This window comes from Lissotriton helveticus, chromosome 5_1, assembly GCF_964261635.1.
Source record: "Lissotriton helveticus chromosome 5_1, aLisHel1.1, whole genome shotgun sequence".
NCBI classification, from domain to species: domain Eukaryota; kingdom Metazoa; phylum Chordata; class Amphibia; order Caudata; family Salamandridae; genus Lissotriton; species Lissotriton helveticus.
This window is the reverse complement of record NC_136065.1, coordinates 1913601082-1913616026: the sequence shown is the minus strand read 5'-3', so window position 1 is coordinate 1913616026 and position 14945 is coordinate 1913601082. Positions and strand designations below refer to the sequence as shown.

General features: G+C 46.3%; 1 protein-coding gene across 1 annotated transcript in view; it reads right to left on the bottom strand.

The window, feature by feature from the left end:
- Positions 1-742: 742 nt before the first annotated feature.
- LOC144756001 (keratin, type I cytoskeletal 20-like) overlaps positions 743-14945 on the bottom strand; it is a 73205-nt gene continuing 59002 nt past the window's right edge. Inside the window, exons 7-8 of the mRNA XM_078645475.1 lie at positions 13301-13344; positions 743-1014 (exon numbers count right to left, since the gene is read on the bottom strand). Coding sequence (XP_078501601.1) covers positions 917-1014; positions 13301-13344 — 142 coding nt within the window. The 3' untranslated portion in view covers positions 743-916. The remainder of the gene's footprint in view (positions 1015-13300; positions 13345-14945) is intronic.

Here is a 14945-nt window from a genome sequence, read left to right as displayed (position 1 = left end):
TACTCGCTAGTTTAATATTTTCCATCTTTCCAGACCTACTCATATACCCTGAAAAAGCCACACAAGAGATCTTTGATCCCTGAATTGAAGAACTTGGCTGTCCCTTCTTCAATAGTGTTTATATATTTCATATTAAAGTTAATTGATGGGAGTCTTAATATTTCCTTACTGAGGTGGATGAGGCAAGACATTTCTTAATAAAAAATGAAGTGCGGGGAAGCACTTCCAGTATGTAAGAAGTTTGACAGAAAAGACCCAGTTGTTTCCAACACAGAGACGGAGAAGTGACCATTTAAACCTGAGTCACAGTAAAAATCACATTGCTGGATGTATACTGTTCTATAATGCCTGAGTCTTCATATCACCAGTGGCATAACCATCTTGAATGAAGTCTCAATCATCATCTTTTCACTTGACTCATACATTCCAAAAAAGCCAAAGGCATCATTTCGTAAGTGGCTCAGACTCTTCACTAAAGTCTCAGCCATGGTCTGATCACTGGCCTCATATTTTCCTATGAAGTCTCAGTCGCCATAAAATCTGTGGCCCCTTGACATCAATATTGTCTCAATCACTATCCCATCACTGGACTCATACATGTCAACAAAGTATCAGTCAATTCATTAGAATTTCGATTGATTAATAAAGTAATATTTTGAAATCCCATCTTTGACCCTATGAAATTGCATCCATAAGAGATGTAAAGTGGACAGGTTTATTTTAAAAAATTCATACTCGTTACTATGTTGCAATAAATGTTTTATTATCAACCAGTGTTCACAGTTGCTGTTTATGATGGGTTGGACCTTAGCTCTGAATAGGATAAGACTGTGAAGTTCTACATAAGTTATGTTTCTTCAGGTCATGCTTCTTGCACGTCTTGTTTTCGGCAACGAACTTCGAAGAGCACAGTATCTTACATCTTCTCAACAATTTCATTGACTTTAGATGAGACAACTTTTCCATCCACCACCTCCTCCACAATGGTCTTTATCTTGCGTTGTTTATCTTGCTCTAAGATTGGAAAGTACACAGAGTGTTAGTATTGTATTGTGCTTCATGACGTAGATGCATGTGCTACTGTTTGACTCAGCATCAGCGCTGCATCCTGAGAATGTAACATTCAGTGAAGGAACATAGGAGGCATATATCTAGATTTAAATTCACTGATTAGGCCCAATAGGTAGTATAAACGTATGAGTTTTTTGCTTTCCATTTCAGAAGGGACATGGTCTATCAGGTCTTGACCTTAATGTATCTTTAATGGAGGTAGATTCTTCACATAAAGTTAGTTCTCTCTCGGTAGGACAGTTGTCAATGTAGCATTCAATAGAATTGAATACCATCCAAGGGAATTTACAAGGCTAAGAAGCAGTTACAGCAATTCCATCCAGTTCTTTTTGATAGCTCCTTAAATGTCTTGATGCAATAAAAATACCTCTATTCTCCAAAGGATCACTTGTTACATCTCTAGTTCTACCTGAGACCTGCCTGTCCATCAGAGAGACAGTGGTTTGTTGAAAACCTTTACTATAAGAATTTAATTATTTAAGTAATTTTCATAGCAGAGTTCACATATATGGGTCTGGAGCTTCATGACTTATATAAACAACCCTTTGCAAGGTGAGTAACATAGTTTGTCCAAAATAGATTAATGATAGAGCTAGATTTCATCAAGATTAAGCATCGCTCTGTTTTGTGTTTCAGACAGACTGCATTTAAATTAGCACGCAGATTTTGGTGCAAGTGAAAACACATGGCTCATGAAGCATGAAATGAGGCCTAGTCAAATGCTTTTTAAAAGTGGCACTTTTGGTGCATGCAAAGTGAAAGACATGAAATGAGGCCTTGTTAAATGCTTTTTAAAAGTGGCACTTTTGGTGCATGCAAAGTGAAAGACATGAAATGAGGCCTGGCCAAAATGCTTTCAGTCTGAAATGCTTTAATTTAAAACCATGCTTTATTAATTAATCATGGATACTAATGTGTTGATTTTAGATTTAACCTCACTATAGAATGTAAATTTAATTTAGAGAATGTTTTTTTTTTACTTTTAAAGTAGCAAATAATTGTGCTGAATTAACGTGTTTTTGCAGTGTTGAAAACTCGTGATTTCAGTGGCCTCTTTAGCTTTGAAGATAAGCATGGAATGTGTGTTCTCTCCTCCCAGCTCCTTTTCCTTGTAATCTACACTCCCTGTTCCCGTCTCAAGAGACTTTGGCTTTGTTGCATATTTAGACAATGCATATTCAGTTCATAATACATCTTCCTTATAATATATATTAATTAATTAACCATGCACCAGCACTACATGTGGGACAAACACATTTTGCATAAAAACCTATCTAAAACATTAGAACATGTTGCTATGAGTATGTATTAACTGTGTGCGCTTTGAAAATTTGCACTGGTGCATGTTTATGCTATGTTGTACATTGCACATTTTTGCATGTTGTGTACAAATGATAGAGAAGCTGCTTTAAACTAACAGCTTTTGCTAGGTAATAACTAATAAAGAGTACTAGTATGGGGGGAGGTAAACATAATGAGTTTTGTGATTGTTTTGTCTTTGGGCCTAAAATAAAATGAATGCCTAAGAATTCTGCATTTCTGAGAATTGTTAGAAGTGTGTTGAATGAGAGACGCATGCACAGATAGAAGATTGTGCCAGCTGCATGAACTGCCAAGTGCTTCAAGTGAGGACACATGGGTCAAGGCCTCAGTGAACTGTATACTCCTGTCATCGTGCCAATTTACCAGTGTTAGACCTGTCTGCTTCTGGAGAGACTCTAACCATTATTATTTATTTTTGTCCCCCTTAGCCTCCCAGAGTTTCTATTTTTATTTTTACATATGTCCATCAGGAATTTTTTAATGCTGTCAGGGGGCTAGGTGTTCCTTGGCGATGACGCCATTTTTCCCTCATAACCTGTGAGGCCTAGTCAGCCCCCTTGAAAATCTAGGGATCTCCAGAGACCTAAGATGGTGTCCACCAACTGCCATAACGGACACCACTGGAGGACAGGTCCATAGGTTAACATTAGGGAACTTTCTAGAATACCCTAGAGAATTCTGCAGGTCTCAGGCCACCCTATATAAGGCCAGTGACCAGCAGCCATTTTGTGCTGACCCCAGAGTAGAGGAGTGAGGCAGTGGTGAGAGGAGGTGGACACACTGAGAGCAGCTAGTTTGTCATTGAGGCTGACAGTTACTTCAGAAGATTGTTCCCCCTTCAGCCTTTGACCGATCCCTCTCCCAAAGACAACAACTACTGACACAGAAATCGAGCTACTTGAGGAAGCAGTCCCTCCTATCTGGGAGCTACATGAAAAATCCTCTCAGGATATCCTTATCTGAAGATATTCCTGGCTGCCCTATCCGGCGCTGTGCTTACCGGTGTGGTGGAGCAGCTGAAGTGTAGGCGAGTGTCTGTGACACCCTGGCGACCTGAGGAGCAAGGGCGCCGTGTGTGGACATCCTTCCTGTGAGGCCACAGTGAGAAGTGTCTGGAGGGAAGCAGCGGCGCTGCTCCGATCGGCATCGGGACCCCGGGGGCACCGGCCGCGTCAAGTGAGGAGGTAGGCGCTTCCGCGCATGTCCGGCGTGTAAACGCTTTTTGTGGAGGCAGGAGGGGCCTAGGTTCGAGCAGGCCCGGAGGAGACAGAGCAGCGTCTGCTTGGCGAACGACGTCCTCCCTGGGAGCCAGCGCGCAGAAGCGGAAGGAGAGTGAGCGCGATCGCGCATGCCCAGCTGAGCAGTGCCGACTGAGGAGAGCCGATCGCGTCGGAGCACCGGTAGCCGTTTCCCCGTCCGGAGGAGGCAGAAGCGCCACAGCGGACGTCACAGCAAGGAGCCTGGGGGCCAGGGAAGCCTTCCTCAACCTTCCTCGACCGCCGATTGCTGCCAGGTTTCAGCGCGAGCGGGGAGAGCCCTCGCATCACACCCAGAAGCCTACAAGTAAGCTGGTAGTGTGGGAAAGGGAGGCAGCAGCACCAGGGAAAGGAGACAAGACAGTGGGGCTACAACTGAGACTTAGACTGAACTGCACCAGGAAGCCCAAGTGAAGAAAACGGGCTTGTGTTCAGCCTAATAATAACTACAGTGTCCCAAAAGTAATTGGAGCAAAGAGGAGGAAGCGGTGTAGGGAATTACAGGGTTCCTGGGGGAGAAACCCTTGTAGTTTCTTGGTAAATTGGAGGAATAGATCTCCTTTTAGCAAATTGAGCCTTTAAATTAGAGTGAGTGGAACTTGGCTAATATTATTGTGTCTCCCCTTTTTAGTCACATTGCGGGTTGGTTATGCAGTGAAGAACTACATCCAGGTCATTCTGTGAGTTGAGCAGTGCTTTAGAGCTGTGGGGTAATGTACCTGCTAATGAGTCTTTAAATACATATTGCACTGTCAGGCTGCATTTTCCTTTCTGTAAAGTTCTAGTGAAGTGTATTGTGTCCTGAATAATTCTAAACCTTAAATGTACCTTTGATTCTTAAATTCTGAACAGGAAAAATATTGAAGTGTGATTTGCATTCCATGTAAAAGGTGTAATTTGATTGACTTTCATCCCTGACTAAATAGCATAACAGAAAAACATATTATTTTTATAAAAGGTAACGGTATTTTTCCAAACAGAGGTGTTGTGTCTTTATTTTAGTGGTTCATTACTGAGTTACTGTGAGTGAGACTTGTAAGTACTTAGCCAACACCTTGAGTTAGCTGTAGACCACTACTGTGCCAAGCTACCATATGTAGGCTTGGGTAATCTAGGTCCAACATAATTGGTGTTTCAGCGGTGGGATCACGGATTTGTACTTACACTCACTTATTAGTAACGCAGTGCTAACCACAAGACCTCACCTGGAGTTTTCTCCCTGCGGCCCTCCTAATTTATATTTTTGATTTTTCTAAATTTACTTCTGGTGGTGGGTGGAGGTTAACCTCAAGTCACTTCGTGGGTTTCTCCTGTGAGTAATTTTATACCATGGCAAAGCTGGAGGTGAATCTTAAAGAGTTGGAAGCCAATACTGTGGCCCAACTCAGGGATTGGTGTCAGCAGAACGGGGTATTTTTCAATAAAGGTGCCAAGAAAGGAGAGTTGCTGACAAGCATAAGGGCATGGTTAGAAGCTCGCCTAAGGGAGGAACCAGAAATGGAAGTGGGTGATGGGGACACTGTTACTGAGGCTGCATTGCTGAATCAAATGGGGAGAGGGAATCTTCTGACAGGTCCCAGGCTACCTTCAAGGGCAAGCAGCAGTGTTTCAGACAGGGGCTTAACCGAAGCCGAGCTGGAGGATAGGAGGGAGGAGAGGAGGTTGAAAATAGAACTAGCCAGGATGGACATGGAAAGGGAGGATAGGAGGTTGGCACATGAGCGAACCATCAAAGAGATGGATTTACAAGCCCTAAACCGAGGATCCCCCAAATCAGAGAATGGTGGCAGCGATACCCAGACCAACATCAAAGAACCTAGACCGTACCTACCAAAAGATATTATGGCTTGTTATGTACCCAGTGACGACATTGCTAAGTGGCTAGCCGCCTACGAGGTCTCGCTAAGGGCCCATGGGATTCTGGAAGTCCACTGGGGAGGTGGGTTGTACAAATACATGCCCCCCACTGGCAGGGATACTTTGTTGGCTCTTGACCAGAGTGAACAGACCTACTATCCGGCTATGAAATCAGCGCTGCTCAAGAAGTTTGGGTTGACCCCTGAGAAATATAGGCAAAAGTTCCGGGGTAGCTACAAGCTGGGCACGCAAAACTGGGTAGATTTCTTGGACTACGCCAGGAAGGCCCTGGAGGGTTGGGTAAGAGGCAGCGAAGTAGGAGACTATGAGGGACTATATGACCTCATACTCAAGGAACACCTACTCGAGAAGTGTCTTCCCGAACTAAGACAGCATCTGGTGGACAGCAAGCTGACCAGCCCCAGGAAGCTTGCTGAGGAGGCGGACATCTGGGTTAGTACCCGGGTGTCGACTAAGGGGACTGGAGGGAATTCCCAGAAGCAAGGACAGGGCGCCCCCCAGAGGAAAGAGGGAGGGGAAACTAAGAGGGAGTTCTCAAAAGGGCCACAAAATACTTCGCAAGGAAGGGGCAGAGGATTCATCCCCAAGAGTAACCCCCCTCGCAACCCTACCCCTGGCCAAAGCCAGCAGCCAAGGGTTGTTCATTGTTTTGAGTGTGGTGGTGTGGGACACTATAAAGGAGATGTGAGGTGCCCAAAAAGACCACCCCCTCCCACTGGAGGAAAAGCCCCGGGAATCACTAGTGTAGTGCTCGGGGAGGAGATGCCTTTGGTTAATGGGGGGGAGCGGGCGGGTGTCACCTTAGTGTCCCTAGGAGATAAGGAGATGGTTCCCAAGACCCAGCTGCCCTCTAATACTACTAAGTATGAGCAGTGGGTCACCATCAATGGCCGTAGAGGGGAGGCTCTGAGAGACACAGGAGCCAGCATGACTATGGTAAGGAGTCAGCTGGTGTCTCCAGAGCAGGTCATCCCAGATGTACTCCATCCCGCCGTAATGGCTGACGGCAGAGTGGGCCACTATCCTGTGGCTGAGGTTCCCTTTGAGTGGGGAGGGGTTGCAGGTCCACTTCGAGTTGCCGTAAGCCCTGCCGTGCCTGTTGACTGCCTGTTAGGGAATGATATGGAGCACAATGCTTGGAGGAGGGTGGAGTACCAGACTCACTCTGAGATGCTGGGACCCCCTGACTGGACTTGTGTCAGCACAAGGTCCGCGACTGCCCGAAGGGGGAGTTCATTGACGCTGGAGCCTGGAACAATGGCCCAGCCGACTGCCAGAGAGGAGAAGGACAGGAGGCCGGAGGACCCGGCCTCGACATCTCCACCTCGTGAGACAACTGGACCACCTGCGGAGGTGGATCTGGAGTCCACCGGGGAGAATGTTGCTTCCCTGGAAAACCTACCCATCCCAACTGAATGGCATGTGGAGGGAGGTCCTTCCCGGGAAGAGTTCTGCAAAGCTCAGAAAGAGTGTCCTACTCTCGAGGGGCTGCGGCAACAGGCCAACGCCCAGGCAGCGGGAAACATTGAAGGGAGCTACCAGATTTACTGGGAGGATGGACTCCTCTACAGTGAGCCCAAGACACCTGGTCACGGTTCAGCCAGAGCCTTGGTGGTCCCTCAATGCTTTAGAGCCTTTCTACTGGAACTGGCTCATGAGATACCATTGGCAGGACACCTGGGACAGGACAAGACCTTTGCCCGGCTTGTCCCCCATTTCTACTGGCCTCGAATGAAAGTGGCGTCGGATACATATTGTCGGACGTGTGTGTCTTGCCAAGCCAGTGGGAAAACTGGGGTGAAGCTAAAAGCTCCCCTGGAACCACTACCCGTCGTTAGCACCCCCTTTGAGAGGGTGGGCATCGACATTGTAGGGCCATTGGATCCACCAACTTCAGCTGGACATCGGTTCATACTGGTTTTGGTGGATCATGCCACCCGGTACCCAGAGGCAATACCTCTGAGGACCATCACTGCACCTGCAGTGGCAAGGGCCCTGATGGGGATTTTCACCAGAGTGGGTTTCCCCAAGGAGGTCATTTCCGACAGGGGGACTAACTTCCTTTCAGCATACATGCGGGCCATGTGGAAGGAGTGCGGCGTTACCTATCGGTTTACTACTCCCTATCACCCACAAACCAATGGTCTTGTGGAAAGGTTTAACAAAACCTTGAAAGGTATGATACGGAGCCTTCCTGAGAGCTTGCGAAAGAAATGGGACATTCTCCTACCCTGTCTCTTGTTTTCCTACAGGGAAGTGCCACAGAAGGGAGTGGGCTTCAGCCCCTTCGAACTTTTGTATGGGCACCCTGTAAGGGGACCTCTCAGCCTGGTGAAAGACGGATGGGAACAGACTCCCAGGAAGCTTCCCCAGGACGTGGTGAGCTACATGCTGGCCTTCCGGAGCCAAATGGCTAAGTTGTGGAAGCAGGCTTCAGACAACTTGGAGGCCAGCCAAGCAGTTATGAAAGAGTGGTATGACCACAACGCTCACCCAGTGGAACTGGAGCCTGGACAGAAAGTGTGGGTAATGGAACCTGGAGAGCTAAATGCCCTCCAGGACCGTTGGACAGGCCCCTTTGAGGTTTTAGAGAAAAAGGGGAAGTCTACCTATTTGGTGGATCTTAAGACCCCGAGGCAGCCCCTCAGGGTGCTGCATGCCAATCGCCTCAAGCCACATCATGAGAGGCCCGAGGTTGTCTTAATGCTGGTGACCGATGGAGCAGAGGAAGAAGAAAGTGAACCTCTCCCTGATCTTCTCTCGTACAAAGAAAAAGATGGATCAGTGGAGGGAGTGATTCTCTCGCCATCCCTGACTTCTGAACAGCAAAGCGATTGCCGCCAGATCCTGGAGCAATTTTCTCCCCTGTTCTCCCTTGTCCCAGGTAGGACCCACCTGTGTACCCATGACGTGGACACAGGAGACAGCCCACCTGTGAAATCTAAAATCTACCGGCTGTCGGACAAGGTGAAGGCCAACATCAAAAGTGAAGTCGCCAAGATGCTGGAGCTAGGGGTGATTGAACCTTCTGGTAGCCCTTGGTCTAGCCCGGTGGTTTTGGTACCAAAAGCTGCCCCACCAGGCACCACACCTGAATTGAGATTCTGTGTGGACTACCGAGGCTTGAACTCCGTGACTAAAACTGATGCACATTCTATCCCACGGGCGGATGAGCTTATTGACCGGCTGGGAGCTGCCCAATACTTAAGTACCTTTGACCTAACTTCAGGGTACTGGCAGATTTCCCTTACTGAGGAGGCGAAGGAAAGGTCAGCCTTCTCTACACCTGAGGGACACTACCAATTTCGTGTGATGCCCTTTGGGCTCAAGAATGCCCCTGCCACTTTTCAGAGGCTGGTGAACAGGGTCCTTTCGGGAATGGAAGCTTTTTCTGCTGCATACCTGGACGATATTGCTGTCTTCAGCAGCAGCTGGGAGGACCATTTGCAGCACCTGCAAGCTGTTCTTCATGCCCTGCAACAGGCTGGCTTGACCATCAAGGCCAGCAAGTGTCAGATCGGACAAGGGTCGGTGGTGTACCTAGGTCACTTGGTGGGCAGAGGGACGGTGCAGCCCCTCCAGGCAAAGATTGAGACCATTATCGCCTGGGAGCCCCCCAAGACTCAAACCGAAGTCCGAGCCTTCCTGGGCCTCACTGGATACTACCGTCGCTTCGTGAAGGGGTATGGCACTATCGTGGCCCCCCTCACTGAACTTACTTCCAAGAAGCAACCCCGACGGGTAGTCTGGACAGAGGCTTGCCAGCGAGCCTTCATGACCTTGAAACAAGCATTGTGTTCCGCTCCCATTCTCAAGGCCCCTAATTTTGCTAGAGAATTCATTGTCCAAACAGATGCGTCAGAACATGGCATTGGGGCAGTGTTATCGCAGCTAAATGATGAGGGCTTGGATCAACCCGTGGTCTTCCTGTCCAGAAGGCTACTCCCCAGGGAAAGGAGGTGGAGTACAATTGAGAGAGAAGCCTTTGCGGTGGTTTGGGCTCTGAAGAAGCTGCGACCATACCTGTTTGGTTCGCACTTCCTAGTTCAGACTGACCATCGCCCCCTTCGTTGGCTGATGCAAATGAAGGGGGAGAATCCCAAGTTGTTAAGGTGGTCCATCTCCCTGCAGGGAATGGACTTTAGGGTGGAACACCGACCTGGGGCGGACCATGCCAACGCAGACGGTCTATCCAGGTATTTCCGCCTTAGTGATGAGGACTCCCAAGGGGTTGGGTAGTTCTCCCCACTTTCAGCTGGGGGGGACGCGTGTTAGACCTGTCTGCTTCTGGAGAGACTCTAACCATTATTATTTATTTTTGTCCCCCCCTAAGCCTCCCAGAGTTTCTATTTTTATTTTTACATATGTCCATCAGGAATTTTTTAATGCTGTCAGGGGGCTAGGTGTTCCTTGGCGATGACGCCATTTTTCCCTCATAACCTGTGAGGCCTAGTCAGCCCCCTTGAAAATCTAGGGATCTCCAGAGACCTAAGATGGTGTCCACCAACTGCCATAACGGACACCACTGGAGGACAGGTCCATAGGTTAACATTAGGGAACTTTCTAGAATACCCTAGAGAATTCTGCAGGTCTCAGGCCACCCTATATAAGGCCAGTGACCAGCAGCCATTTTGTGCTGACCCCAGAGTAGAGGAGTGAGGCAGTGGTGAGAGGAGGTGGACACACTGAGAGCAGCTAGTTTGTCATTGAGGCTGACAGTTACTTCAGAAGATTGTTCCCCCTTCAGCCTTTGACCGATCCCTCTCCCAAAGACAACAACTACTGACACAGAAATCGAGCTACTTGAGGAAGCAGTCCCTCCTATCTGGGAGCTACATGAAAAATCCTCTCAGGATATCCTTATCTGAAGATATTCCTGGCTGCCCTATCCGGCGCTGTGCTTACCGGTGTGGTGGAGCAGCTGAAGTGTAGGCGAGTGTCTGTGACACCCTGGCGACCTGAGGAGCAAGGGCGCCGTGTGTGGACATCCTTCCTGTGAGGCCACAGTGAGAAGTGTCTGGAGGGAAGCAGCGGCGCTGCTCCGATCGGCATCGGGACCCCGGGGGCACCGGCCGCGTCAAGTGAGGAGGTAGGCGCTTCCGCGCATGTCCGGCGTGTAAACGCTTTTTGTGGAGGCAGGAGGGGCCTAGGTTCGAGCAGGCCCGGAGGAGACAGAGCAGCGTCTGCTTGGCGAACGACGTCCTCCCTGGGAGCCAGCGCGCAGAAGCGGAAGGAGAGTGAGCGCGATCGCGCATGCCCAGCTGAGCAGTGCCGACTGAGGAGAGCCGATCGCGTCGGAGCACCGGTAGCCGTTTCCCCGTCCGGAGGAGGCAGAAGCGCCACAGCGGACGTCACAGCAAGGAGCCTGGGGGCCAGGGAAGCCTTCCTCAACCTTCCTCGACCGCCGATTGCTGCCAGGTTTCAGCGCGAGCGGGGAGAGCCCTCGCATCACACCCAGAAGCCTACAAGTAAGCTGGTAGTGTGGGAAAGGGAGGCAGCAGCACCAGGGAAAGGAGACAAGACAGTGGGGCTACAACTGAGACTTAGACTGAACTGCACCAGGAAGCCCAAGTGAAGAAAACGGGCTTGTGTTCAGCCTAATAATAACTACAGTGTCCCAAAAGTAATTGGAGCAAAGAGGAGGAAGCGGTGTAGGGAATTACAGGGTTCCTGGGGGAGAAACCCTTGTAGTTTCTTGGTAAATTGGAGGAATAGATCTCCTTTTAGCAAATTGAGCCTTTAAATTAGAGTGAGTGGAACTTGGCTAATATTATTGTGTCTCCCCTTTTTAGTCACATTGCGGGTTGGTTATGCAGTGAAGAACTACATCCAGGTCATTCTGTGAGTTGAGCAGTGCTTTAGAGCTGTGGGGTAATGTACCTGCTAATGAGTCTTTAAATACATATTGCACTGTCAGGCTGCATTTTCCTTTCTGTAAAGTTCTAGTGAAGTGTATTGTGTCCTGAATAATTCTAAACCTTAAATGTACCTTTGATTCTTAAATTCTGAACAGGAAAAATATTGAAGTGTGATTTGCATTCCATGTAAAAGGTGTAATTTGATTGACTTTCATCCCTGACTAAATAGCATAACAGAAAAACATATTATTTTTATAAAAGGTAACGGTATTTTTCCAAACAGAGGTGTTGTGTCTTTATTTTAGTGGTTCATTACTGAGTTACTGTGAGTGAGACTTGTAAGTACTTAGCCAACGCCTTGAGTTAGCTGTAGACCACTACTGTGCCAAGCTACCATATGTAGGCTTGGGTAATCTAGGTCCAACAACCAGTATTTGTGGGCAAGTGTCATCTCTGTGTGCGATTTGAAAGAGAGACAGGAAATTGAGTGAAGAAATGTTCTTACTGATACATGTTATATATATTGTTCTTAGCATTAAGCCCCTATTGTCAGAATCGGTATGCGTTGGATTTGCAATGAGAACACGATGATGAGACCCTCATGTCATCTATGCTAACCATTCACAGTGCAAGTTTCTACTGAAACTGCAACATTATTAGTATTATCAGCCAAGAAATATAGTATAAAAAATGACTCCATAGGGGGCGTGTCAACCTTGAGCCTTTGGCTTAGAAGAGAGAAGGGAGGGGAGCAGATTCTGACCAGACATCATAATGGTTTGGTACGTGAACGTCGCGGATGCAGCATTGGTGGAGATTGAGTCCGAGGAGAGACAGAGGGAGGAGGGTGCAGAGAGGCATAGGCCAGCCTTGCACGTCATATTTTTGGCAAGGCAGATCACATTCCTCTGTGAAGGAGGGGCATTTTCAAGTTGCGGTCTTTCTTTCAGACAATAGAGAGGGAGAGAGACAGATTGAACAGACCAGGGCAGAGAGAGGGCAGCTGATGGAACAGGTTTACATTTAGATGCTAAAAGTTTATGCTTCGACTAATTAACTCGTTTTGAAAAGATGTATTTGTCTTATGCATTTATTTCTCTTTATGGGTGATTTTTGCCAATTATTAATTATTGATTAGCCATGCAAAACGCACTTTTGAATTATATTTTTCCTGAACTCTTTCAAGAATTCTGACTGACATATGATACCGCACTCCCTTACTTTATGGAATGCTTCGTATGCAACCTATAATATGTTCTGTATTAATTCTATTTTCCTATTTTCAATTCTGTAACCTGATTGATATTTGACTAATGAAAAAGGGTCAGAGATCCTTAACTTTTAACTAGAAAATAAAACCCTTTAAAAGACTCACAATCCTCTTTATTGTCTTGAATATTAATTACATTTTGATTCTTAATGTTTATGTAAAGTCTCCTGGAAGTGATACACGGTGGCAAATGTCCATCACCTCAAGCGGCAAACTAGAGGTAAATGAGGTTTTGCATTGAGAAATTACTGTGAAATTACCGCTGGATCTGTAACAAGGGTGAATTGGTTACATTGCTACCCTCACACAGACATGTTACATGTAAACTTTGTACACATCATTAAAACAAACTTAGCTTAATATGCATGCATTCATTGGTTCATTAATTCATAGAACACACCTTCATTTTCTCTTTACAGTAACACATTCAATGGTTTGCAACAATACCAAGGCGTTGGGCTCAGTTTAATGTAGTGATGTTTAAATCACATTACACTAATAAATGAGGTCCTAACATATGCATATCATTGTATGGAGAGAGCCCAAGAAGGCTGTGACAGCTATTAGGAACAGTCACCTATTCATGGCTTTTTTATCTCCTGTTTCCGCTATAGATTCCTCTTCACATCAGAGGGTGAGCTTACCTCTCGCTGCTTCTTCTAGTCTCTGTTTCTCCAGTTCCCAGCTTCTGTAAAAATACAGACAGTGCAACAGATTAAACAACATGAAAACTCACATTTTAAGAATGTATGCACTTGCATAAAGAGCTATGGAAGTGCCTTTTAATGATATGTTACATCATTGGTCTGTTTTTGGATTTTGAAGACCTGTGTCTTCTTTGTGATTGGTCTCAAAGCAGCGTTAGGCCTTTGTCACAAGTGACCATTTTATTCTTCTCAATTAAAGACTGCCTATTTGTGTTTTGAAAGAGGAATGTCTCCATATACACAGAGCCTCTTTAGATACACTCACCAATTATGTATTTTAATTCACATGGGTCACAAAAGGGTAGCATATAATCCCTCTACCTCAGTTTCTACAGTGCATATTTGTCAGCCATCTGAGAGCATAACATACCAATAAACCAACAATTCACTGGCCTTGTAATTGAAGCAGAGCAGTTTACTTATGAAGGGACCGTGCCCAAAAATACTATTCTGTGTAAAAGCAGTACTGGTAGTCAGTTCTTATTGAATGTATGTATGTGATTTCTATGAATAAACCAAGTTACAAAGCAACTGAGTGTTGTACAGAAGAGAAGTAGATAATATAAGTGGACGGGTGGATGCAGGATGCTGTATGGAAGAAGAGGTCATTAGAGAAGGTAGTAGAGGTAGGGGGAGGAGCTTCTCAGGATGTTGCTAGAGAAGATGAGTCTCCTGTTCTTTTTGAAAGTGGAGAAGGGATGGGGCCTTCCGTCTCTGAACAATTCTTAATAAACATACGTATGTCTCAGGGGAAGCCTTATCACCTTGTTTATCATTATTGCTTGGCCTCAAACGTTCAGTGATATAACAATTCTTCTGTATAACGTCCTTAAGAGCCCAGCACCTTGTCTACGGCAAGTACTTCTGAAGCTTGAACAATTTTCCTGGGTCAACCTGAATCTTAAATGATCACAGTCCCCTACTATATTCCCAGCAGTTCTATTTCTGGGAGGCTTTTCATAACTCTATACTTTTACATAGTGAGTTCATTCTACTGTGCATCCCCAGAATACCCAGAAGTGCAGATATTGATGTATCTTAATTCAGCGCCTTATTTAGTCATTGGAGTATGATATTTACTCTATCAGAGCGAAGGAGTAAAATACTCTGTCACCTTGACGGAGTACCTTTATTCTGAAGATAGAGAAGTCCATTGGCCCAGCAGGTATCGCTAGTCTCATTGACAGGATACGTCGTCAAAGCAGTTCCTGTCAATGTGCTAAAAGTTTGCTGAAGGGTAGCATTAAAATGACGGTACAGTTCGCAAACTTTTTACCTGTTTTGGTTTCTCCAAAAACCAAATACCAAAGGTGGATTTTGTTTTTGAATAAACAAAAAGGAATGACCACTACCTCATAGGAATTTGTTGTGGTGGTCATTTGAATTGTTGTACTGTCCCTTACCGAAATGTTTTTCACAGCGGTAATAGAAACTAAAAACTGGCCATTCGACTGCTCACTCAAAATCAGGCGGGCTGTGGAAAAGCCAACCTTCCGACGGCCATTACTTTGTCGGATTGTTAGAGGAATATGTCAGTGACAGAAACAGAGTTGTCTCTGTCGCTGAAATTCTTAAGGTCTAT